Source organism: Stegodyphus dumicola, chromosome 7, assembly GCF_044657685.1.
Source record: "Stegodyphus dumicola isolate Sdum_Otavi_A_Nest chromosome 7, ASM4465768v1".
Lineage (NCBI taxonomy): Eukaryota > Metazoa > Arthropoda > Arachnida > Araneae > Eresidae > Stegodyphus > Stegodyphus dumicola.
This window is the reverse complement of record NC_140774.1, coordinates 86,308,890-86,336,446: the sequence shown is the minus strand read 5'-3', so window position 1 is coordinate 86,336,446 and position 27,557 is coordinate 86,308,890. Positions and strand designations below refer to the sequence as shown.

General features: G+C 32.2%; 1 protein-coding gene across 4 annotated transcripts in view; it reads left to right on the top strand.

Moving 5' to 3' along the window:
- The first annotated feature begins 1,476 nt into the window (after positions 1-1,476).
- Positions 1,477-27,557, top strand: part of LOC118198163 (BMP-binding endothelial regulator protein-like) — a 256,469-nt gene continuing 230,388 nt past the window's right edge. For 3 of the 4 annotated variants that reach the window (XM_085820555.1, XM_085820556.1, XM_085820554.1), the window contains exon 1: positions 1,477-2,085. In XM_085820555.1, the coding sequence (XP_085676681.1) occupies positions 2,010-2,085 (76 nt within the window). In that variant the 5' untranslated portion in view covers positions 1,477-2,009. The remainder of the gene's footprint in view (positions 2,086-27,557) is intronic. The other variant, XM_085820557.1, reaches the window with a different exon arrangement.

The window sequence follows — 27,557 nt, the reverse complement described above, 5'->3', positions numbered from 1 at the left end:
TATAAATTCAATTCAACAGTAAAACTTCAAAATACTTAAAAAACTGCGTACCTTTAGAATTTTCGATAGATATTCTAAATGTGCTAAATGTGTTTTTTCCTTATTTTACTGCTCGCTTTCAAATCGTTGAGTTTGTTAATCAAAAATTTGTGAGAGTTCCTTCAAAATATGAAATGAATAAAAAGATATATCGTTATTCTATGAAAATATTAAATATTTTTAATTAGATAGATCACGAATTACATTAATTTTTATTGTTTAAATCAATCGGATTTAAAGGTAAGAAGCGAATATTCTTATATATATTATTCTGTATTAATTGCTTTCAAATAGCTTAGTTTGTTAATCCACAACGGACAGATTCACTTTGAAAGATAAATATCTCACATTTTGTCGAATGGCAAAGGATTCGAGTGAAAAGGGAAACGACACATTTGTAGTGATTCGACGCACCATCTCCTTTTGAGGCTAGGAAGAAAACCATTGCCTTCTGGTTTCTCCGTTTTGTTTCATTTATTTAACAGTGAGAGTCTGGGATCTTATTTGTCAAAATGTGGCAAAATTTCAGATGGAAATTGTTTGAAAGTAATATATATTAAAATTAAATTTAGAATTAGATTGCGAATAAGGAATTTTCTCAGTTTCCTAAATAATATTTTTTTCTATACGCAGCAAACTTTCGGTAATGAAACCTTAACAAAATTATTAACCAATCAGCTTTTAGGTAATATTTTTATCCCGTTCTCCAATACCCCCCCCGCATGGGCCAAAATTTTTATATAAACAATCTATAGTAAATAGTAAAATTTAACAAACAAGCCAATTAATACTTATTTATGCAACTGAAAGAATTCAGGAAATCTTTCTGGATAACCTAAAAAATGCAAGATAAAAAAGTGTATGATTGTAAGAAATTATTTCTCCAACAAAAAAAATAATGTATATGCATGTGTTATTGGCAATGTGTTATTGGCTTAATTAATGGCCATGACGAATTAAAAAAAAATAAGTATTTCGTACTGGTAAATTACATTATTGCTTATTCAATAATACACAAAGTTTGCTATATTTAGATATGCTATATGAATTATGCAACGATTTTTTGAGTAATATTTTATTAAATTTTTTCTTTTTTTTTTTTTTTTCGGGCATCAGGATCGGTTTTAAATTTTGTTGATAATAAATCAGAATGTAAAATGTATATGAATTTCGACACATAAGGCATTATGCAGTGCTCCTTACTAAAAATTCAGTAAGTGAAGCATTTTATAATCTTTTTATTTATCTAATACGTAATAGAAATAATACCAAAATTAAAAGGGCATTCTGCATGAGTAAACTCCTACTTGATGAATCAACGGGAAATGTATGATGACTCAGAAGTTCTCCAATAGATGGCGCTACGAGCGACCTTTAGAAGCATCTCGTCCAACAGAGAGGAAGAAAGAAAAATAAAATAAAAGCCGCTTCTTTTCTAACAAAAACGCTTCAGCGCTCGACCAACCGAGTTATAAAACCCGCTCTACAAAAGCGCTCGCGGGCACAGCGCGCTAGTAACAGTTTAGCGAATTGGTCAGCGAACACTCTCAGTGGTTAACACGGACCACCCCTCTACTTATTAAAAAGCTATCGGAACTAGAAAAAGGATATTCAGTGGATGGACCGGCAAAACTTTTAGCACAATTTAAGCAAAATTCCTTTTGTGTGAAGAGAGAAATAAATTAAATGTTTGGAAATTAACAGAGGAAAAAAAAAAAAAAAAAGAAAGAAAAAAGAAAAGAAAGAAAAACTGTTTTCTCCCCCTTCCCAGAAATTGCTTCTTTTCCTTCCCCCTGTCTTTTATTTCCCTCCTGTTTTCGATATTGTCCGTGGTTTTTGCCACGAGCCGCGAGCGTGCCAAATAGATTTTGTATTTATTTATTTATTTGTTTACTTGTTCGCGCTGAACTGGCGACGTGTTGTTCTGCTGCGGTTATTGCGCTGTGAGCGCTTCGGTTTCTGTGCGCGAGATGACAAAGTTGGCGATTTTTGTTTTATTGACTTTGACGACTCTATCTGGGACATACGGCAGCGGTTTGAATGGAGGTAAGTCATACGCTTTTTATATAAAACTAATTGAATATATATTTTTTTAACTTTTCAGAGGCAACAAAAAATATTTTATTACTTCTATACCCTTTTTCTACTAATTATTTAAGTTGCCAACAAACTGCGCTCATGATTTTTCAGATTTATGCCCTTTTTGTGTGTGTTAATTGTATTCTTCGGTTTTTCAATTTGCCGTCAGCATCGATAACTTTAGTCTTTAGCCATTAAATACAGATGTATTTAATGATGAAATTTAAACCCAGTTATTAAATACTGTCATTAATATATGTATTTTCTCACTTTTGCGTTTTTCATGATGCTGAATTTTTTTTAATGACAAGATATTTTGAACATTTTGATATCAAACTGTGATTTATAGTTCGAAGTGTGTAACGCGTATTCTAAACTAGGGAGATAAGCTTGTAAGATAGATAATTTCCTGTCAAAAGTTTCAAAGGTGGTGGTGGGAGGAAGGCGAGGTGTCTAAAAACACCTTGAATAATGAGAATTTTGGAAGATATTTTCTTTCAGATTTCAGTTAATACCGTTTTCGTTATTGCCTTCCAATACCGTAATTAAAAGCATATTGCTTTTTTAAATAATTTAAGATAGAAAATTTTAAATGTATCAACTATTTTCCCCCTTCGATAATTTATTTCTTTGTTTCTTGTATGTTATGTTCTCGGTCCGTATCAGAGCAGTGATATTAATTGAAATGCGTTTCATATCTCGAGTCATATTTTCACTTCAGAATTCGTTGGCGCGGATAGAGTATTCATTCGGTAGCAGTGAATAAATATATTATTTCTGCAGTTGAAAATACAGGTATACGCAATAAAAGGCTTTAGAAAAATCTTTTATGAATTACAGTCATACTGAAAAAGTTCATAATTATCAACTGGATATATGTACTTTAAATTACACAGTTAAATATATATCGAAAATAAAATAAATATTTAGGGGGTAAGAGGTGGGTTCATTGCTTTCTAAAATGCTCTCTAAGCTGTTATAATTAGAAAGATAAATTAAATACCTTATATCTTGTTCAATAGCAGGTCGTGGCACCGTGTTTGGTAAAGTAATGTAACTTAGTAGATCGACAATTTGGGAAGGTTTTCCAAACACATTTATAATGTTAAAACTGTTGAAGAATTTAGTACAGTTTAAGATAGCAGTATGGATGAAAAAAGAAAACTTTCTCAGAATCATGTGAATCGTTTTCCTGCTATGTCCAGGAATGTGTAAAACGTATAATGCTGGACATACCAAACGCATTTCTGATATCTCTGGAAGAAAGTCTATCTAATTTGTTTTCGAACACCTGAAAAATAAATGCTGTCTAACCTCTAATTAAAAATGGTTACTTTCAGGAAAAACTTGCAAATTTAAGCCAGTAAAAGTTTTAAGCCAGTAAAAGCGGTCTGCAAAGTAAAAATGCATTACAGTATGAAAAATCTTATGGTTCCTGAGTTTGGCAAAGCTCATTTATTTAAATTGGACGGATTTAGATTTTCCGTGAGATGACTGTCTCTTAGAATATCTTCAGGTTTTAATATAAAATAATCAGTATTAGTAGAATAATAAAATACATTTTAAATATGACAACGATTATCCCTCTGCTTCCAAACAATGTTCAATACTCATCTGAAGCAACGATTACTTAAGCATTAAATTTCAACAAATGTGCAAGATTGAAAAGCTGGCATGAGTTGCCATCCACAAAGAACAACGTATTCCTGTTTGGATCTAACGTACTTGCGAGGTCTCTTTCAAGTATGTCATCAACAAAAAGCGAGCCGCCCAGACGGTATAGTGATTAGTGACTCTGACTGCTGTAAAGGCCTGAGTTCGAATCCCGGAGAAGGCATAGATGTTTGTAAATGTATAGTGTCTTTGCGGCATAGGAACACACTAAATATATGGCGAGACAAAAGTTCTCTTTTGTGGCTTGGTGGTAGGGAAGAGGCTTGGGAGACCCTCTGATCCCCCCCGGGGTGTTCTTTTTCAAAACTGTAGTAGAAAGTAGAAGTTCAACCTCTTTGAGGCTGTGGCAACTATTCTTCCATGAAATATGAACTCGAAAATAACAACATGAACTGAAGACAAGTCTTCAAATAAATTAAACTTATAATTAGATCTTCACAGATCGCTGAATCAGGGTGTTGAGCCAAACTGTTCAAAATTCATTTTTACACACACAGTGTGGAAAGTGCGTCGTTGTAATCGGACTTTACTATAACATATTGGTATTTTACTATGAAATATGCTGCTCTGATCGGTGTAGCGGTTAACTGAGCTTGGGTTCGAATCCTGGAGACGTCTTAAATGTGTCTTTGCGAAAAGTCTTAGATGTGTCTTTACATAGTGTCTTTACGGAATGTGGAACTTAGAGTATATGCGAACTTTGCGGCATTTAAAATACACGACGAGCCGTAAGCCTTCTCGAAGGGCTTGGTGGTAGGCGAAGAGGGGTGGAAGACCATTGGATCCGTTCCCCCGGCTATTATCCTTCAAAACTGGGACGGAATTAGGGAAATCGTACTGTTACCTGTTAAGATGTCTCAGACCCATGCTAATTACAAACGCAATCCCGTGTTCTTTGCCATGGTAAAATCCGTGGACTAATCTGATGTGGCAAGTGAGTTTGGTTTAATTCATAATAACAGCTATCGAGTAAAAGTGAAATCTACACAAGTTTAACATGTGACATAATTTCAAATTGTACGAAGGCAGCGAATTATCTTAGTACACTGCTAAGAATGTATGATTTTGACTGCTATTTAATTGTCTTGAAATAACCAGAACACCTCTACAATGTTCATATTTAACCTTATCCCACATATTTAAGAAAATAGGAATATAAATTCCGAAAACAAAACAGATCTTTTAAACAACTATTGAAATTAGATAAATAAAGCTTAAACAAAAGTAATATAAAATCTAGGCGAATCTATGCCAAACGGAATAAATGTATTTTGAAAGGCTGAAATTTTTGTTGAGTCTGAAAAAAATGTTGAGTTATAAATGAAAATTTATAACTCAACATTATTATTATTATTATTATTATTATTTTGTTTGACAGAAAAGTGAATATTCGTTCACTTTTATTCCCATTATTTTTGAATCTAATATCCAGCTTGCTACTTTTATTTTGACTTTATATTTCGTTATTTAATGTACAGAAATAGCCTAAAATATCTAAAAATTTCAATGTCAGATGTAAAAAACATTGATTTTTTACTTCCTTGTAAAGGGAGTATTGTAAGCGTAAAAAATGTCGGGTATCATATTTCAACGGAAATATTCTTTCTGACTGTTCCCGAATCCATTTGGCCGACATTTTTGCTTGACGTCTATACACGCACTGAAAAAAAGGACCTTTTTTTTTTTTTTTTTTTTTTTTTCCAAAACGGATTGTAAAATAGATTCAAGAAGCATTTTTTCTTGATGTCTGTATGTATACAAGTATGTATGTATGTATAATCTCTCATATCTCTCAAAACTTAAAAACGATTAGCAGTAGAACGGTGAAATTTTGTGCATGGAAGTGCTATAACATCTAGTTATGCATCTCCCTTATTTATTGCAATCTGAAATAACAAACGTATATATACTTATATACCTTGTAGGTTATTTTGAAGCAGGGGACCCGAAAAATGATCAATGCCCTCACCGGGACTTGAACCTGGACCTTTCGAATACGCTACCGTTACACCACGAAGGCATGTGGAAAACAGGGAGAAAATACCTTATATACCCCCTTTTAAAGGGCGATGGGAGATTAGGGGATCCGGCTGGTGACGAATTATCATCAATCACCTTTATTAGTTCGGGCGCCACTGTAGAGTCATTAGGGTTTTTTTGAAGCAGAAATCGTGAAAAATGTGCAGTGCCCTCACCGGAACTCGAATCTGAACCTCTGGAATACGCTCCGAGTGTGCTACCGTTGCACCACGAAGGCATACGGAAAGGAGGGAAAAAATACCTTATAACCTATAAAGAAAATACCCTGCTTAAATATCCTTACCTGGATTTTATTTTCGCAGTTGTAGTCATATATTTCCAATTATCTTTTCTAATGGCAAGGTATCTGTTTCCTAAAAGTCAAAAAGTGTGCTATATGACGAAAATATTCGCATTTTGGAAATGCCAAATTGAAAGAAAAATTTTTTTTTCTGGACAAATAAAATAACGAGCCCTAACTTTTAATGCGATCTCTGGGTTCCTGTGCTTATATTTGGGAAAGTTTTATACTAGTGATGGAAATATATATATATATATATATAACAAGTACGACTCCCCTATTTAACTTAAATATCCCGACTTTCGACTCCCGATATTTAACTTCAAAATTTGCAATTTTTGATGTCATTTTCAACTTGCCTTGAGGAATCGGTTAATTTACTTACAATAATACGAGGAAGTAAGTTTAAATGAAGTGCAGCAAGAAATGTATACAGTTTAATAGGCCGTACAAGGAAGTTATGTGGTGTCCATATCAGATTTTGGTACTCTAATCATTAGTTTCGTTTTGGCATTTACGTCGAACACTTTAAAAGTCTGAATCAGTTTTCAAATTGTTGCTACCAAATATTATAGCCCTGTATTATATTTAAAGAAATTGAATAATGAAGAAACTGCATAAATGTAAATAAACCTGCATAATTCTCACATTGTGATAAAAAACGGTACCTAGAACCATCAAATTTTGAATAACGTACGTCTCCACCCGAAAATGGGCAAGCATTTATAGTTTTTGATTAAGAAACTGAACGATTTCAAAGTGAGCAATGGCAACACTGTATGGGGAAAAAAAAAAAAAAAAAAAATCTCTCCAGCGCTAGACTGTGTAACGGAAATTCTAAAGATATGCTCATTTTAAAATTATTTCGCGATATTGCTGTTGAATTGAATTTTATGGTTTAAATGCTAAGAACATGATGTTTAATAAATAAAGGTAACACACAAAACGTTAATAAAACGCCCATTTGGACGTAATATAAAATCTAAAAGCTTTCAGATTTTTTTTTTTTTTTTTTTTTTTTTTTTTTTTAATGTTTTATGGTATCGGAAAGACCTTCATGAAGACAGTGACAGCTTCCTCCCAAGGGTTCACAGTCTTATATTTTATCGTATTTTACCTGCTAATCTAATATTTTTTCCAGTATTTTTTAATAAAAGTAAATGCGAATGTGAATACAAGAACTTAATATAAGTAAACAGTTGGAACTGTCAACTGGTTCTTAAGTCAAGAAATTTGTAACCTATTACTTGCTCATGTGTTGTTTGTCGTGATAAATGAAATAGGATTTAGTTCTGTAATCACTAGTTGTATTCAAGCAAGAATAAGTCTTCTTTTTAAGGGATTTTTGACCAAGCCTGCCCCCTCTCTCTCCTTTTGAAATACTGCTTTCTGCTTCACAATTTTTTCCAAAGCGTCCGGTTTCGCTCACGCTGAACATCTGTTATGGCTAGTGGATATCCCATAGCTGCCTTGAGACGGCAGGTGTTTTTGAACTTCTTTTCAGTAGCAATACGGCCGCTCCATCAGTTTTTTCCGATGGCATGTTGAGTTGCAGAGTACTAAATTTAACTAGCCGTGGTTAAGCTGAGGCATAATGAGGTATTGTCAGCTGCGGTATTATCACATTCATCCGAACTAAGTGGGACGAAAACATAATTTGATTTCATCCGGATAAAAATCCGGCGGATAATAATTTGCTTTTGAATAACTAATGACAATGCTTACTTTCATTCAAAAATATTGGATTATTATAGTATTTGTTATATTATAAAAAATATTGGATTAGTATAATTTCATTAAAACTATTGGAAAGGTAATCTAAAAAAAGAAGAGGGGAAGAGGAGAAAGGAAGCATTTTTGTTTCATCATTTTTTATGGTAATATTATTTCCGAACACGTTTTGCATAAAATAAGTTTTGGAATTTTGTTTTTCAATATGTTACTGATATTAAATCCTATAAGATAAATAAAGATGATCTGTAATCACAGCAATTGCGGTCGTCATTTATAACGAATTAAACTAATAATGAAGATTTAAAAAGTTCTGAATGGAAACTAATGCCGTTATTTAAATCTATATATATATCATAATTTTATATACATATCATAATTTTAAGTGCATAGACGCCAGTGGAACTTGAACAGCTTGCAGTCGTCATGGCTGAGGATGGATATTTTGATGCTCAGCTAACACCGGTTCATTTAGCAGCTTTCGATAGTCGAATGGAAAGATGACGCTGGCACAAATGAATTTTGAAGAAGTCCCAATCTTTATTTTTCACGCATATAAAACCATCTTAGTAGACATTTATCCAATCTTAATGAAATACGATAATTTTTATGTACCTTGGTATTTTTTAAAAGAAATGACGTAGGCATTTTAGCGTGATAAAGCAGCGCGGTGTTGGAGAGCAGAAGTTAGCGAAAGGAAACTTGCGAGTGGTATTTTTACCGAGCATATGCAGAAAGTACTCTAAGCTGTCATTGATTAACTTTAGTTTTTAGTTACTTTTTTCAAGCAGTGTTATGTAACATGGAAGGATCTCGAATTTGGGTGAAAAAATGAAATTAAATATTAATATTTCTACATAATTTCAATTCTGAAACCGTTAAACGTCGTCGTGTTAATTTACACTTGAGATGTGTATTGAATATTTTTACTGCCGGACTAGTGAACTTTTTTAAAGCACAATTTAAGTGCGCTCTCTATCATCGTTTTTTCGAATGTTTCAAAAACAGTGAAGAAATCGGCCATTGCGGATGATAATTTGGCACCCCAAAAAGGTCATAATTGATAACAAAGCGAGTGTCAGTTCTTTCTAAAACCGATAGATGAAGCCCTGTTAGGTATCTTTTTAGAACAGTGTAGAATTTTCCAGAACGGTGTAGAACCTTTAAAGTAGAATTAATGTGGTGTCTAATCAGCTTTTCGCGAATACATCGGCTTACGGCACAAGCGATGCAACGAATAAATACGAAATGATTTTGTACCAGGTACGTAATGTATGGTAACAGAAACCTCTTTTTAATTAAAATAACGCTGAAAATGTTCTTAAAATTTAGCAATTGAATATGTTGTTCATTAATTGTATTTCAAATCTTATAAGTTATATTATTAAAAAGCAAAATAATAAGTTTAATATTATTAAGAAGTTAGTCTATTTCAGTTGTCTGGCTCGCGGGCCGCTTGAGGCTCTCGAAGCAATTTTAGGCGGCCCGCGAATACATTTCCCGTAGATTATTCAACACTATTATGACAAGAATTGGAAGAGAAACTAAGATTTTAATATTTGGTGTTCAATTTTTCATTATTTTCATTACCGAAAACGAGCATGAATAAACGCGTCGGAAAATCTAGGAAACCAGCTAATTGATTTACACTGTGATATAAGCTTTATTCATAGATTTGAAGATAAAATTTGATTAACATTTAATAGTATTTGTTAAAAGATAAATATCCTTAATTACGAATATTTGCAATAAGAATAATCGCTTTTTTGGGCAGTTTTTAGTCCAAAGGAGCTTCGTCCCTGAAGGACTATTGTTTTCGTTTTGCAATTTTCCGTCGAATCACTATAAACTGCGTATCACTTTTCAAATTATTGCCAACAAATATTACAGGCATACGTTATATTTAAAGAAATTAAATAATGAAGAATCTGCATAAATGTATGTGTGTTTCTCGCATTGTGATAAAACAACGGTATCTAGAGCCATCAAAATTTGAATAACGTAATTTTCTAGAGAATATGGGCATGTGGAAATTCTAATTTTAATTTGAAATTTGTTTTGTTATCGATTTAATATTTTGTAAAACTTTAACGAATTTTTGATTAACAAACTCAAAGATTTAAGAGCGAGCAATGGCATCACTCAACGGGGGGAGGGGAAACCTTTTTATCTCCAGCGCGCAGAACTGTGTATTGGAAATTTTAAAGATATGCTCATTTTAAAATTATTGCTTGCTTTGAAATCATCGAGTTTGTCAGTCGAAAATTCGTTAAAGTTTTACAAAATATGAAATCGATAATAAAAAAATTCAAATTACGCCTTCCAGATGCCCATATTCAGTGGAAGATTATGTTATTCAAAATTTGATGGCTCTAAGTACCGTTGTTTTATCACAATGCAAGAAACATATATACACTCATCAAGATCCTTCATTATTTAATTTCTTTAAATATTGCACAGGGCTCTAATATTTGTTAGCAACAATTTGAAAAGTGAACAGACATTTATAGTGAACCAACGCAAAATGCCAGAGCAAAATTAATAACCTTTCTGGGCTAACGCCCATTAGGTTAATAAGCATAAATTTCATTTTTTTTTCTTTGCGTCATTTTTATATGTATATTTTGAAAGTCAATAACTTATATATAATAAGAAATTTTGAAATTTAGTAGCATACTTTGTTTTGTTAAATTTTTCTATTTTTTCCTTTCTTTCTTTCCTTCCCCCCCATTTTTTCTTTTAGTCAGTCACTTACTTCCATATCGTACATTTGGTCCATTTGCAATTTAAGTTTGAGACCAGTGATCTATTGCATTAAATCCTTCAGTTTTTCGTGCAGTTTCTAATTTTATACTTCATTTCTTAAAATTATATTTGATAAGATTTAAACCTGGGCATAGAGAATTTATTTGAAGTATTCCAGACTATAAATCAGCAGCTGGAGTACGCACATTTAGTACGTATGCTTGAAATCATTGTCTTGATCGTCCATAATGTCAAATTTCATTTTAAAATATCAATGTGTATATACTAATTCACTATTACATCAATAAATTTAAGATTATAATTTCAAGGAGCAACATATCATAATTTTTTACTGTGACTTTCTGTTACTTAAATTAACTTTAGTAAAAGTTCTATTATTGAAATTAACAACTTACCTTCTGAAAATTCCTTGTCCTTTCGGGCATGCTAAAAATTGGTAGTTCTAACTAAAGGTATTAAATTAGCTTTTTCTCATCGTTTTAAAATTAAGACTTCTTATTTTTCATATATTTTGAGAAAGAAAAATTGATGTTCTTTCACTGGCTTAAAATATTTAACTTATCCTCTGTCAAATCTTCTTGCATACTGAACTCGACCTTGTTTTGAATTGAATTTTAATGAGACTAAATTAATTAGCCAATTAAATTTACGAATTTATAATTGCGCGTGCTTTTTAAAAAACGGTGAGAAAGCCTTGAAATGACTTGCATTCTAAGATTTTCCTGAAGATTACTAAGATTAGATTTTACTGAAGAATCTGAGAGAATTATTTTCGAGATCTTGCTTAATAATGCAGAATAATGTAATAAATGCAGGAATGGTATTTATTGCAGATGATTTTACTTGCAGTCCCTATAATTTTAGTGTCGATAAATTTTTGGAGCAGAATTTTCATGCTCTTGAAGAGAGGATATTAATTTTTAAGCTCAAAATGTTACGTTTCGAAAATATAGGTTTTATGTTTTATGTTTTTAAAATACATGAATATTTGTGTATATTGTTATTATTTATGTATATTTAAGATTATGTATACTATATTTATATTTATGTATCGTATATATTTAAACAATTTTAGTTTCATTTTAGGAAATTGAAAATATCCGTTCATTTATGTGTGTCTTATGTTTTTATTTTTAATTTTTGGGAATTCATTTGTAACCTATCGCAACCATTTAGTTACAATTATTTCAGGTATTAAATTGGAATTCCAAATGCGTAAATCATACCGCAGTATTTCTTTTTTCCGATTTAAGACAACTGCATGTAGTCGCAATGAATATTTTAGAATCATGTTCATTTTAAAGATATTTTGTAATTTATTTCGGCTAGGAACTCATTTTTTGTCATATTTGGTACTTGTTCGTTCTGTTAGTAAACATGTTTTTTCTCTAATACTTCAACTGACATAGATTTAAGTTAAATATTCATCGAAGTATGTTTAATACATTAGTTTAAGTAAAAAGTAATATTTCTTAACAGAAAGATAAATTAGTCTTTGTAAAATCGGAAAATATTTTATCTATTAAGAATGAAACACATTTACATACGCAATTCCATCTGTTTCGCATCAATATTTTGCATGATAGTTTATGGCATACTAGAACTTACAACGTGGCTCTAGGATATGAATATTAAACATCTCAAGATAACCCACTTCAGTGAAAAAAACCTTCCTGAATGATAGATATCGTTTATCAAGTTAAAAATACACTTACTGAATTTTTTGAACTCTTTTTATTTTTAGTAAAAGTAATCTATGTATTATGCACATATTCTAAGTATATTCCAGGACTACAAGAATTAATGCACTTTGTCGTCTAAGATTAATATAACATTTATTAGTGATTAAATATGTAGGTTTATACATATGTAGATATTGTGTAGCAAAATTCATGGTATTTTTTCTTTTGTAAATACACTTATGTGTTCATTTTCTTTGCACTTATGTTCTAAAGGTTTTATCGAATTTGGCATTAAAATATTTTTTAGCGGCATCTTTTCCAAAACTTTTGTAGCATTATGTTATGTTAATCTACGAGATTTGTCAAGTGTTGCGACTGCACGAATTTTCATCGCAGTCCTGCATATAACCAGTTCGCAGAGTGTTGCTAGTCAGTAAACATAACATCTGTAATTTATATTTCAAATTTTATCAATCTGTAGTTACTTAGCAGACTGAACGATTTAAAAGTAATAAAGGCAGTTCTTAATAATTTAAAGCTTTATTTTAGTTTTTAATAAAGAAGCTCTAATGAAGTTTAAAAATTTAATTTTTAATATATCCTACAGATAATTTTTATCTATATTTGCAGTATTATTGACACAAATTAAAAGTTACTTTTCCTATATTATATATGTCAGTGCAGAAACAATCGATTATTTAGCGTTATTAGCCCAATAGGGATGCTAGTCCCGAAGAAGATATTATTAAGTCCCTATCACACATGCTTCTGCTACGCGGGACAGGACGTCGAAAGGGACATTTCTCAGAACCCGCACATTTCCGCGAAACCTACGTAACTAGGTTACTATTTTCCTTTACTTAACAGACTTGAACGCCAAACAGTAATCGATTATCGCTCAGATTCGGATCGCGTGGTCCTTCAGAAGCAAAACTTTCGTGTGACTTGTTGATCTCTACCCAGGAGAGAGCTGCAGATGGAATATTTTCGGCGAAGTTTCAAAATATCCCTCGTATCCGGGACATCATTTCTAGAGCTAGGTGGGACTTCGCTTCCAGCAGAGCTGTTTTTTCTAGGAATTCTTACATTTATCAGCGTTGTATTTACGTTTACCACCTATGTATTTATATATAATGTGATTGTTTTTTTTTCTTTTACGGCGCGTGTATCATTTCCCTATACTTTAGCGTCACGAGACGCCACCGCGAATACCCATACTGCGAATACTCATATATAAACCCCGTCACACAAGTAGTTTAGTCAGTTCTAACTTTCAAGCGGGAATTGGATGAACTAATCCTACTGCATCTCGGTCTGTTCAGTGTTTTAACCAATACACAAAACTTTTAATGCAAAACGTGTCCGACGGAAATTAAAACAAACAAGTTACGAAATTTTCGCTAATTTGGTATGAATATACATTTATGATAAAAAAAGAGATGTGAATGAGTCATGTCTTCCATTATGCGCCCCCGCAAAGTAGAAGTTAGGACTCTAAGATCTCCTCTCTATACCTCATAGTAGGCAGGGAGCCTTATCAAACGCATGCAGGGCTGTGCGGCAGTTCAGCATAATGCCTGCCCAAACCATTACACCTCCACCACCATAATTATTCTTTTCCCTGAGAAGGGACGGATGGTATCGTGTTCTAGGCTCTCTCCGGGTACAAGTACCCCGAGAATCAGTATCCAGGCTGAATCTCGACTCATCTGTAAAAAGCATGGTGATTCACTGAAGTCTAGTCCAAGGCGCATGTTGTATGCACGAGGCTAATCGCGGTATCTTGTGTTCTGCAGTGAGCAGGACGCAAACATATATTCATGAGATAGGGCTATTGAGCAACTCTAAACGTTGAAATTCAGGTTTCTGTGGCAGCATACAGCTCCTGTGAGAGCTGTGAAACTGCAGCAATCCTTTGTCGCCAGTTTGAAAGTTCCAAATATCAATCACCATTCGTTGTTGTGGATCTTATCCAAGTCATATTGCTATGAATTCCAGTGTGCTGAAACAAACTTTCCACAAACTAAAGATGACACTAAGTATTACACTGAGGTACGTAGCTACCGGCCCGTCTCCAATTAACCGACAATTCTTTATCTCATATCATTCTCGTTCGTGGTTACCTGATACCTTATAAAATTTATCGAAGTCTTGCGAGAAACTCGACGAATGTCGTGAAGGAGTACGAGCACGCAAATAGCCGAAACCTCTCTTGAGCTTTTAATACTCTCCACAATCACTGCTCCGCTGACACGCACATGTACGTTTAAGTATTCGACTCTGAATACTTGCATGATTCTTTGGCGGCATAATTACTACCTTTGGTTCAATACATTTCTTAAAAATTGACATAAATTGCAAATTTTCTTAATATTGAACACGAATAGTTGCAGTCATAGCTTATTCAGCACTTTCGTTTATGGACAAAATTCTTCTTGACATAGATTCTCAATCAACGTAATCTGTATGTCCATTCTCGATCACATCTGTTCATTTTTTACATTTTTATGATTATATAATTGGAGACAGAGAGGTAAGCAGTCATATATTGGCAGAACAGCAATCAAAAGCTGGTATGCGTCGTGCTCTAGGTAAAACGTCAGTTTAGAACGATCTAATTTTAGTTCAGCTTTAACCGTACTCGTTAATTTTAAATTTCGATTCCAAAAATTTCAAATTACTATTGACTGAAGATTTGAAGAAATGGGTAAAAATCTGGGTCATTAGCGTAGTGTAAATATAATGCGAGAAAGATTTATATTGAAACGACGCAGTTTAGATCGTTTTATCTTAATTAGTTACTATTTTTAGGACAGAAAGTGAAATAGCCAAATTAAAACGTATAGTTAAGGGACTTTTGCAAATTAAAGTTAGGATTTTGATTTACATATTTTCTCTTATTTGTGTCTTATACACACATATTCACACAAAGCTATGTATGTATATATTATATATGTGTGTGTATTTGTCTGTATGTGCGTGGTGTATGAATGTATAAGGTTATAAATGGTAGCGTAACATAACGGTCGAACAGCTTTGTGAAGACTGTATATTTTCGTTTATAAAGAAGGTGACAAAACTCATGTTTAATTTCTTGTTAAATGTTGAAGTCGAAGCCGCTTGTTGACGTTATTATTGTATTAAGTAGAGTTACCACAGCATATGTTGGATAAAATTAGAACTATAATAAAGGAAAAGTACCATAAACAGTACATTGTTGGCTATTCAAATTGTAATAAAGCAAATAAAGATTATTTTCTTGGAGAATAGCATTTTTGTGAAGATTTTCGAAGTTGCAAGTAGAGTTTGCTATAAAAAATGACGAACAGGCACTTTATTTCCTAATTTGAACTTTCAGTTTCAGAATTTCTTAAACTGAGAATTATTTTTGAAAACAGATTCGATGCTGCGTGGGCGAAGGTTCTTTTAAAGCGAAATCTAACGTTTTATTGCATTCTTTACGAACCAGATAATTTAACTAGTAAATTATTCATTAAATTTTAGTGAAATAAAACAAAACTTCGTATAACAATAAAATAAATTTGTATAAAGATATAAATAAAGCAAACTTTGTATTTTCCACGCGTAAAGTTTACATGCAGAGATGTGCTCAATCAATACTTTTAAGAGAGCCAACTACACATGTGATAAAAGTTGTTTGATCCAAGGTAAAATGGAGCCAAACTATCTGCTATTATACCCTAAATAAGCAACTTCTGTATTGTGATACTTAAATTTTTCCACATGTGTCTAGAATTATGTGACTCGGAAAAATAGTTCAAGACATTATAAATTTGCACGCGAATTTGACTGGTAATATTTAAGCATAAAGTTATTGAACGTAATCTGCTGTGTATGAAGAAATTTTGAGCAGAGCTTGTAGAGTTATTAGGTTTTTTGGAAGCTGGGGAGATGAAAAATTAGCAACCGATTTCGCCGGGAATCGAACCACGGACCTCTGGAATACCGGCCCAGCGTGCTACCGTTACACCACGAAGGCACGCTAGGGAAGTGGGAGTAATACCTTATAAGCTTATCTGAGATGAATGTTTTAGAAAAATACCCCTTTTTCAAATACTTTTTATTCTAAAGGCTTCTCATTGAAACATCTCGAAGAATTTTCAGTGGAGGATCAAAATCCTTTCCATTACAAATAATGATGAGAATATGTAATCACATTATTCTCAGTCAGTTATGGATAAGATCTTTTATTTATCTTTGATATTATAAATGTGCATTTCTTAACAGTATAACAAAACTAACCACTTATAAAGTTATTTGTCGAAAGGATACAAGTTAATTACGCGTATGCGCAAAACAGAGCGGGTGGATCGCATTTGCTACAAAAAGAACATTATTTTAAAACTTCAAAATTTCAATTTTCTAAGGTGAAAGACATTCACTTTTTTAAAGATTTAATAAATTAAAAGGTAAAATGCGTATTTCAGTAACCACATTTCGAGTACTGATATGTGTCTTGTTGCTGACGACTGAACTGATTCCTCTCGGCTCAGCTGCTTTTCTTCTCCCCCTTTTATTCTTTTTTACCCCCTCCCTCGCTATCTTTATTTCTTATTTGATATAAACAATTAAAAAAAAGCAAAACAATTTGTATTATCATCTGACATTCGATATGTTAAAAAAACGAAAGCTAGCGAAAATGTCCGGAAGCTGACGCTTTTCCTCATCCGATAACGATTTAACAAGCGCAATCAATTCAATCATATCGCCGTCTTGAGTGCACAAATTCATTGTTATTCGTTTTCACTTCAATAAATCACAGGGAAGGAGAATCGTGAATGAAACAAATAACGGAACGCGAAATTTTACTAGATCAAGATTCCGCTCGTCAGTTTCTCATTCACGACCGCTGGACCGTTGCCAGATTACGTTGAGCTATTGTCACGGATCTGCTCCGGAGGTTTCGTTCATGCCCCACGTGACCGCCGGGATGTCATCGCTCCAGACTAGACATTAATTCGATTAATAGTTCGTTAAAACATGGGCGGACGTGATGCCAACACCTGATGAAAAGATTAAAAATAAATTATTATTTTATTCAGATAGCTGTTGACTTATAATGTAAGACTGAACAGTTTCATTTTTCTTTTAAGTTCCTGTAGTAATTACGCATTTTCATACTGAAGCTTTTTAAAGTTTAGTAAAAAATAGTGAAGTTTTAATGAAAAATAGTGAAGCTTTTTAAATTTTAATGAAAAACAGAAGCGGGTATGTTTACAACATTCTGAAAAATAAATAAAAATGAGAAATATTTTCTTTTTCTACAAGCATTACATCGAAATAACAATAATTCTCATATTTTCCCTCTTCTCCATTCTAAGAAACTATAAAAAATAGCGGGTTTACACTGAAATTTTGCAAAATATATTTTTATCAAATCAAAGGAGTCACCTTTAAGTGCAATTTTCGATAGAATTTAATCAAATTATTGATTTGTAGACAGCGTCTGTGCGAAGCATTTTGCGCCCAGTGCAAACTTGGCCTATCAGCGGTTCTACCTGTAGCCGAATTCTTCGGCTGTAGGCAGAACTGGTGAATGGCAGAAATTAAAACGCTGATGTTTAGCTCTTTTCCCGAATAACTCGACTGGAAACGAAACAGCTATTCTCCAAACGACTAGTCTCTTTACATGAAAATTCAAGTTCTAAATGACATGTTAAGTCACCCTAGAGCTCAAGAAGTGAATTCCATTAAAACCTTGCGGTTATCAAAGCTAGAATTTTTAGGCTGCAATTTTAATTTTATGGATATCCTATGTGTCAAATGATATCCAACGTATATACATCATTTGCTATATACGAATATGTTATAAAAAAACTAGTTTTTATATTATTGTTTCCTATAATAAACCCAAATATTTTGTATAAGAATAACCAGAAGAAAGGTAAACCGAGTAGATTATTATTTAAATTAACTGATTTTCAAATCAGATTGAATAAAAATTGTGAATATCTTTAATTTTTAGAACGTAACATTCCCATATTGAAATTTTATTGCACAATGATTACAAAACGTATATTTGCTGCACGATATTAAATTTCATGATTATTGGATCAGATATCGAATGAAAAACGCGCATATAACGAGAAAACAAGCTCTGTATCTGATAAAATCTTATAAGCAGTTAGATGTGCTATTTGTAAATATTATTCGTTTTTCCTTTGCCATAATGCTAAAGAGCTGAAAAGAAACTTTTTCTGAACACTGAGCATATATTTGTACGGAGCTGAACCAAATTAAATGCTAATTATTGGCTTCGTAAAAGCAACCAGACAACTTATCGTCCCCTCCTAAATCTTCCAGCAGTGAACACCAGGTCTGAAGAAGGCTTTAAATAAACCTTTGTATTAGATATTCAGCTTAACGATTTACACAGCTCATGTAACGGCAGAAAGCTCTGCTACTTGTTTGATAATCAGAATGTTAAAATAAATGTAAATTTGAATATAAAATTCACGAGACAAAGTCCAACTTAAAACTTTAGCTCAAGCCCTCGACTTGCCGTGTGAGAGAAATAACGGCTAGTAAAGGGCTTATTCAAATATATGTAGATGGAAGAAAACAGTAGTAACACGGCGAGCAGCCGCTGCCAAATGTTTTCTTCTAACTTCAAGAATTCTATTTTTGTATACATTAACTAATTTGCCTCCTGGAGAGAGCCGACGAATGTAGATGTTGTAATGCAGCCGAAATAATAAGACGAGTGGTTAATAAACATACCCCACAAGATATAGTAATTATAATAATGGAAGAAAAATTAACAAATGACTGTTACTCGCTATCTGTAGCAAAACAAAACCGGGGGGGGGGGAGTAGACATTATCCCGACTCCGGTGTTTTCTATTTCGAGTGTTTAAGTTACCGAAAGTCGTATTTTGTGATAAATTATCTTAAGTTTTCCACTTTGTCTTAGGATTGTTTTCTCACTCTCGCTATGTGAGCAATCGACTGACATCTCAAGTCCTTTTTCCCTTTATAGCAGTCAGATAACGCGTTTGTTATACCGCCACCATCCGAGATATATTGTGTCTATCTCGATGATGGCAGCTATACTCGGAAAAGAGGCGGCCGGTTTGCATATCAGTGGTAATAAACAGAGAGAGAAACTGTTCGAGAATAACTAAAAATAATTAAATAGATGATAGTAAATATCTGTTTTCACCTTTCGCTTTCTCTAATTCTTCAATTCTAGCATGAGATTTATTCATCTGAATTGATTTCTGACTCTACATTTTAGTGAAGAAACACCGGAACCGTCTTGGCATTAGAAAATACTTGTACTCAACTTTTTCAGTTTCTATAGTTACTATGTTACCTCATCAGGGCCTCAAAACTGGCCACTGTTCGAGTGATTTAAAAGCAATATTAAGTATTTCTTGATAACGGTTACATTTGTTTCAATTTTCAATAGTCTAATTGATTTTAACTTACAATACGTTTAAAGGATAATTATTAAAAACGTGTGCAGTATCAATACAATTAATAAAAGAAGTTTTGTTTATAAATTAATGAATTTCGCACTTCGGTACAAAATAACAATTTTCGCGCTTTCTGACAGAGTTTACCTATTTAAAAATACTAATAAAACATTTAAAATACCACTAAAAAAATACTAGTGGAAAAGGAGAATTATTTTGTATTAGATCTCCGTATCTAAAATCATGTTTTTCAGTTTTATTGTTAGGCCCTTTCTCAAAAAAATAAAAGTAAGTTTCTAGGATTTACTTCAATTATTAGTAAATTAAAAGATCTTGCTTACTTTTAGAAACCTTTATTGCATAACTCGAACAAATTCTAAACGGTTTATATCAAAAGGAAACTTTTTAAAACCATTTTCGTACGATTCGGATAAAAAAATTCTGCTTAGTTGTAGAGACATTAGGTTATTTCAAAGGAGAGATGAAAAATGAGCAATGCCCTCGCCGGGATGATACATTCTCTTGGCCAGCTGAACGGAAATTACCTACATCAAAGCGTAAAACTGGTGCTTAAAAAGCTTTTTACTAGCAAGAAAATGTAATTCTCAAAGAAGGGACTATAAGTGTTGCTGAAGAAAATATTAAAATAGGGTATCGATCTGGAGAATAATTCTTGCACGTTTACCAAAATTATTATAAAGTCGTTGCATTAAAAGGTGTGGGAAAATGCTTGAGAAGATGATACATAATATCTGTATGAAATAATTTATAAATAGTAAACTTATAACGTAGAACTTTTTTAATTGTTATTTTATTTAAATGACATTTGTTTGCCAAGAGATATTTGTATTTTTTATAAAAATAGTGTTGTAACACATATTTTACATGATATGGCTAGTCTGCATTACTCATCTATTGAATAATTAGATGTGATTATATAACCTTTTATCCTACAGGTTATCTATTTAACTTGTAAAACGTTAAGTAGAAGAAAGTATTTATGTGAATCGAGCAATCTTTATTACGCCAAATTAATCTTGTGAAATTATCCTGCACCAGATTTCCAGAATAAAACTTATGTTTTAGCTAATTGCTTTTCTGTAATCAAAACAGAGAGAAGAATTCACAATGAAAAAGAATTAAACTTCAGAATTGAAGTTCTCGCTTATATGTCGAATTAAAAAGTGAAATCTACTTTAATTAGTGACAAGCTCTTGACCTACATCCTGCTGTGCCCAAAAGATGTAACGGACCGGCCCGCCTCAAATCCAGGCCAGGGTCTTGTAAGGAATCGACAGCCTGAATTAATTGGGTTTAAAAACTGTACCGTCTGTCAACCTAATTCAAAATTAAGAAGGATATCTTATTGTAGGTTTCTATTTTAGTAACATTTTATATTGTACTTTCATATATATATTCCTTTTCTCCAGCACCGAGTAAAATTGAAACTGTGTGAAAATGACATGAAGATTTATTCTCCGGTGAACAGTCACTATTAAACACACGACTTGATCAATACTAATTTTTCATGCCTCACATTTTGAAATTTTAAGTATTGACTAATGTTTTAAATCTTCGAATTGTCTCAAAATTTGTTAATATTATAGTTAGGTTTTTATATATGATGCCTAGATATGCTGGTATAAAGAGTTTAGAAATCCACTTTATGGGCCATTTTATATTTAATTTATAGAACGACTGCATAACGGTACGAACGCATACTAACGCATATACTATATGAGGTTGTTCAGTGTATGCAGGGCGAGAATTATTACAACAGATCCAGCACGCGAGCACGCAGTGTAAGTGATGATAACTTTCGTAGGTAAATCCGATAACCCCATTTCATAGACTGGATTTTTATGGCAAGGTATTTTTACACATATACAGTGTTTAATCTGTATTAATTTCCTCAATTGTTCAGTTTAATGAAGATGCCGAAAGGAAGGATAACACGGCAAAATTATTTCACTTGTAAAATGATATTGTGATATTAAAAGGATATTGATTGCAAAATGATATTGGGGTCGATAAATTAAGAAAAAAGGAATTAAATTACTGTTTGCATAACAATGCATTAGAAATATCTGCAAAAAATAAATAAATAAATAAAAATCTGAAAGCTTTCAGATTTTATATTACCATTATTTTTATATATATTTTCAGATTTTATAGATTACTTATTAAATATCATGTTCTTCGCACTTAAACCATAAAACTCAGTTCAACAGCAATACCACAAAATATTTAAAACAGCATATCTTTAGAATTTCCGATACACAATCTCGCGTGCTGGATATAATTTTTCTCCCCGTACAGTGTTGCCATTGCTCGCTTTGAAATCGTTGAGTTTGTTAATCAAAAATTCTTTTTAGTCTTTAACAAACTATGAAATATATAATAAAACAAATTCCAAATTTGGTTTCTAGAGCCCCATATACGAATGGAGGACTATGTTATTCAAAATTCGATGTCTCTAAGTACCGTTGTTTTTTTTCACAGTGTCAGAAACATACATATATTCATGCAGATCCTTCATTATTTAATTTCTTTAAATATAATGCAGGGCTCTAATATTTGGTGGCAACAACTTGAAAAGCGAACAGACATTTTGGTTTGTTCACATATGCAAACATACATATTTGGTGGCAACAACAGAAAGTGAACCGACGCAAAATACCAAAACGAAATTAATAGCCCTTCTAGGCAAATTGCCCCTTTGGGCTAAAAATAAGGGTTCTCTGATGCAAGTCAAATGTTAATTCTTATAAGGTATATTTTACATCGTCGTATGGCTTTTCTCCGCATATACTCGGTAGCAGCTATAATAATGTTTCTTATGTATGTGAAGTTAAAATATTCTTTTCAATGCCACAGAACTGAAAACTTTCATAAAACAAATTAAAATATAAAAAATAGTAAAAGCTTGCGATTTGGAAACTTTAAAATGCTTACTCTAATACTTTAGAGAAGGTGTTTATCATTAATGGCTCCGCCTTTTAGATCTATTTATGAAAAGTTGTATTTGAACAGCATTAAGCTAGATTTATATAATTATTCATTTTATTCATTGTTTTTATAACTTTCCATTGCCGTTGTGTGTTGTCCGCTCTGGTGGCAATTCTAAGTTGAATAATGTGTACACAGATCAAGAACTTTCCATTCATTAAGAAGACATTTAGATTATTAAAATTAATAAGAAAACAAAATGTTTTAAATAACAAGATAATATGTACGAAGTGATAATTAATCATAGCGTATTAAAACAGTCTTGCCTGTTGAAGGGTAAAAATAATACCTGATATTGTCATAAAGAAAAACTATAGTTTTAAAAATTAAGAGAATTTTCACGTTTGGTTGATTATCTCCAGAACTGACGGACAGATTTCGAAGAATGGACAGACTTAGAACATACAGCGGATACGGAATAGGGTGATGTGATACAGACATATAACTAAATACACCGCACAAAGGTCATGGTACAAACGCATGGTCAGGTGTAAGGCTCATCGGAGCAGCAAGTTCTAAAACAAATGTTTCAACATCGAAAAAATTTTGACTACCTTGTAAAAGTCGTCTAGCTTTCACATTGTCATTTCATACTGAAAATGAGGCACTTTATCAGTTCTTGTGGCAGTCAGTGCCTCTTTAGCGACAACGCTGTCTTCATATCCTGAAGGGAAGGGGGGGGAACACGAATTATAGTTGTTAGTAGTATAGCGAATTAAGTCAGTTTAGGTCTACCAACTTTAATGTCGCTTTACCCAGTGAGACCAAAATTTAACTTAAAATTTTTGTGGATAGAAAATTTTGCCTTTCCGTCCGTCGGCCGAATCGCTTGTTTTTGCGTAGAAACGCTAATTGTAATTGCAAAAATGTTAACTGTTTATAACTATATTCGGTGTTTTAGGTTTTTTTTTTTAAATTTTATTTTTACAAATTTTAATGAAGATGTTTTGAGATTTATGTTTTTTAACCTTGCTGCAAAATGAGACCTGAAGTGATTGAATAAGAAATATATCTCTAATGAAATTCGAGGAAATATATTTTAAATGAAGCGAAGCAAAAACATATATAATTTAATAGGCCGTACAAAGAAAAATATGTGGTGTCCACATCAGTCCACTTTTTTAAATACAAAATCAAATATTATATATGTTTATGCAATCTCAATGTTTAGTATTTTATATAGTGTATATGTAAATTTATATAAAGCTGAAGGCAGCCGATCATATAGTAGTAATATGAATATATATATATATATATATATATATATAGCGAGAGAGAGAGAGATTAATTTTGGGAGGGGGGGATTTGACTATCCACATAACAAAAGACATACAAATGTAACCAGAACAATGCAAGTCACGTAAGCCATCTAAATCTGTAATTTTTTTTATTTGAAGTCTGCATAAATGCCGTTTGGCATCTGCAGAGATGACAGCATGTGGTTAGGCTTAAATTAAGAAATGCCAGCGGTCATCCTTAGGCAGTGTTCAGTTTCAGTGACAGTAGATGATGTCACAGTATTTAGTAGTTGTATCCACATTAGTGCGTAACTTAATTCTGCATGGTCTACAATATATGAACATTATTAAATTATCTATTAAAAATAAATTGAAAATATAAATTAATTATACAGATATTAATCTCCTCCTTCTCCATTAAATTCTGTCGAAATACAGAGTGATGCAAAAGCATTGTTTTTTCCTAACTTGAAGCATATTCTTGTTTTGAATGCTAATTGACTTCGCATGGCCAAGTAAACTTATTATTGAAATTAAATTGCTTAAAACACATGTAAAGTGTTACTAGTATTTTCTGTTAATTAGAGTTTATCCCGGTTAATCAGGAATCTAATATAGGTCCTTATTCTAATTTTTAATACAGTTCTGATGCTAATAGGCTGATACTGTCTGGAAAAGCATGCGAAGACTACGCAGGTCAAGAAATTTAATTTGCTGCCAATTATTATTACGATACGCAACTGACGAAACGTGAATTTGCGATAACAGAAATTGTCAAACAGATATATCTTCGAAACAAATGTGGAGCAAACTTCTCGCATCGCCGAGCTTACGGCTCTACTGCGGAGCAGCAGAGATGCAGAAAGAAAAGAAAGCTTTCACTATCATTGCTTTCTTTACTTTATTAGTATCTTTTTTTACTATTATACACTTTTCCTTTTCAAAGGGCATGCGGCGCATATCATGTGGTATCATGTTACTTGAATTAGGCTTGAAAACTTTTTTAAAACAAGGAAGAGGAGAGGAAAAAAAAGAAAAAAAAAAAAAAAAAAAAAAAAAAAAAAAAAAAAAACAGATAGAAAGAAAGAAAAAGTAGGGGGGATATTTTTTATTTATTTTTTAAATGAAGATAAGATTAAAGAAACCTGACCTTAATATCTTTTAAAAAAAAGTTCGGATATCATTCTCATTAATGTAAATTTTGCGATTTTACGGCTATTTCTGTATAAAATAAACTAAATACTTTGATTAATTTTCTGTCTGCAAAAATGTTTTATTACAAATACTGTAATCTATTTTAGTCTTTCGTTTATAATTAAAGGTATGTAGGAAAATGACGATTTACGTGTAACATTTATGGTTAATATCACTTTTTTAAGTAGTACGGATTTTAGTTTTGATTTTTTAATGGTTTATTATATCTACATAGGTACTTAAAGTAACACTTTATCTGCCTTGATTAAAAAAAGAGCGATAATAATTTAAGCAAAATAATTTTAAAAAAATCTGAATGGTTTCAGATTTTAAATTACGTCTAGAGGGTCGTTTTTTAACGTTTTGTGTGTTACCTTTATTTATTAAATGTCATGTTCTTTGCACGTAAACCATAAATTTCAGTCCAGTAGCAATGTCGCAAAATAATTTTAAAATGAGCGTATCTTTAGAATTTCCGATACACAGTTTCACGCGCTGGAGATAAAAATGTTTTTTCTGTACAGCGTTGCCATTGCTCGCTTTGAAATCGTTGAGTTTGTTAATCAAAAGTTCGTTAAAGTTTTACAAAATATGAAATCGATAATAAAACAAATTCCAAATTTCAAATTTGGTCTTCCACATGCCCATATTTTATAGAAAATTACGGTTTCAGATTAGACTACGAAGGCATACGATAAGGAGGTAGAAAATACTTTACATTATGCTCCACTTAAAGGGTAACTGTGAAGAACCCAGTCACAAATACTGGAGATAACGAATTATCGACGTAACCTTTTTAATACTGCGCCACTATAGAGACCATTAGGTATTTTATTTCAGGACAGTTGACTTGAAAAGTGTGCCGTGCCTTCGCTGGGGTTTGATTTCCGGAACTTACGACTACTATCGGAACGTGCTTTCTGTGCGGACATTACGAAGCATGCGGTATGGAGGGAGAAAATACCTTATAATCTTACCTTATAAAAATGTATTTTATTCTCCGAACCTTCTACCTCTTTTCGTTTCCTTTTACGAATATACTGACCGATACTGCTTGGAGTTAATTGATGTACTAGAATATCTTTACTATTCCTGTTACAAATCTAAATTTTATGCTTTTTAATCAGTCATGCGAGTGTATCTGTAATTAATACGGAGCTACTCGTATATTATACGTTTCCTATTACTGTTGTATACAACTTAGGCATACACTAACTGAAATATAAAATGTATGGGAAAGAATTTGGCGTTCGTTAATGATTCCATACTGCTTTGAATGATATTAAAGGGTCATGTTTAAAGAAATCCAGTAACATGTGTACATAATATTCGAAAGAAATGTTATCTGATGTCATTTTTATGACCCAGCGAATTTTTTGTTTCTGGATTCGAATATTTAGGTAACGAAAGAAAATCATGGCCCCTATGCACAGTTGTAACCTGAGAATGTTTATGTTGGCTTCGCTAGTTTTATTTTCTGCTTAACGCAATAAATAATAATAATAAAAACAGCTTCACTCCTTTCGTATCCATGGTTTCCCCCTTTACGCTTTTGGGTGTTGATGAGATAATTGAATCTAGATAACTAGGAAGGAAATTATAAAAACATTAAATACTTCCACTGCTATTTATATTACATATTAAAGTATATATATTATAGATACATTACATACTAACACATTTTAATACCTTGTGATAGTTAAAAACCATCTTTAATAGTTACTCTGAAGAAAAAGTAATGGGAATTTGGAGTAGTTTTCCGGCTTGGCTGTTCACTAATTGTTGTGTGTTTAAAGCTTTTCCCAACCAACAATTTGACCGGACATAGTGACCATGCGATTCAAACTATGGAAGATTCAAACTAGTTCTTACTTTCTAAAATTCGAAATACCGAACTCTATGGAAAATCATCAGAAAAGGCGAAAACAGTCAATAAGTAAACTAATTAATAATTTAAATAATAATTAATAATTAAAATAATACAAAAAGAAGTTAAGTCATAAAAAATCTGAAAGTTTTTAGATTTTATATTAAGCCCAAATCTTTTTTTTTTTTTTTTTTTTTTTTTTTTTAACGTTTTGTGTGTTACCTTCAGTCATTAAATATCATATTTTTCGCACTTAAACCATAAAATTTAGTTCAGCAGCAATATCGCAAAATAATTTAAAAAAAAGCCTATCTTTAGAATTTTCGATGCACAGTCTCGCGCGCTGGAGATTTAAAAAAAAAAAAAAAAAAAGAGAGAGAGAGAGAAGAGACTAACATTTTCTGATCATGATCCTCTTCCGATATCATTCTAGCTGTCAAGCAGAATGTAGCAGGGAAACAAATTGCCTCCGAATCCGAGGATTAATCTGTAAGTTGAGAATAAACCTAAGCTTCTGTA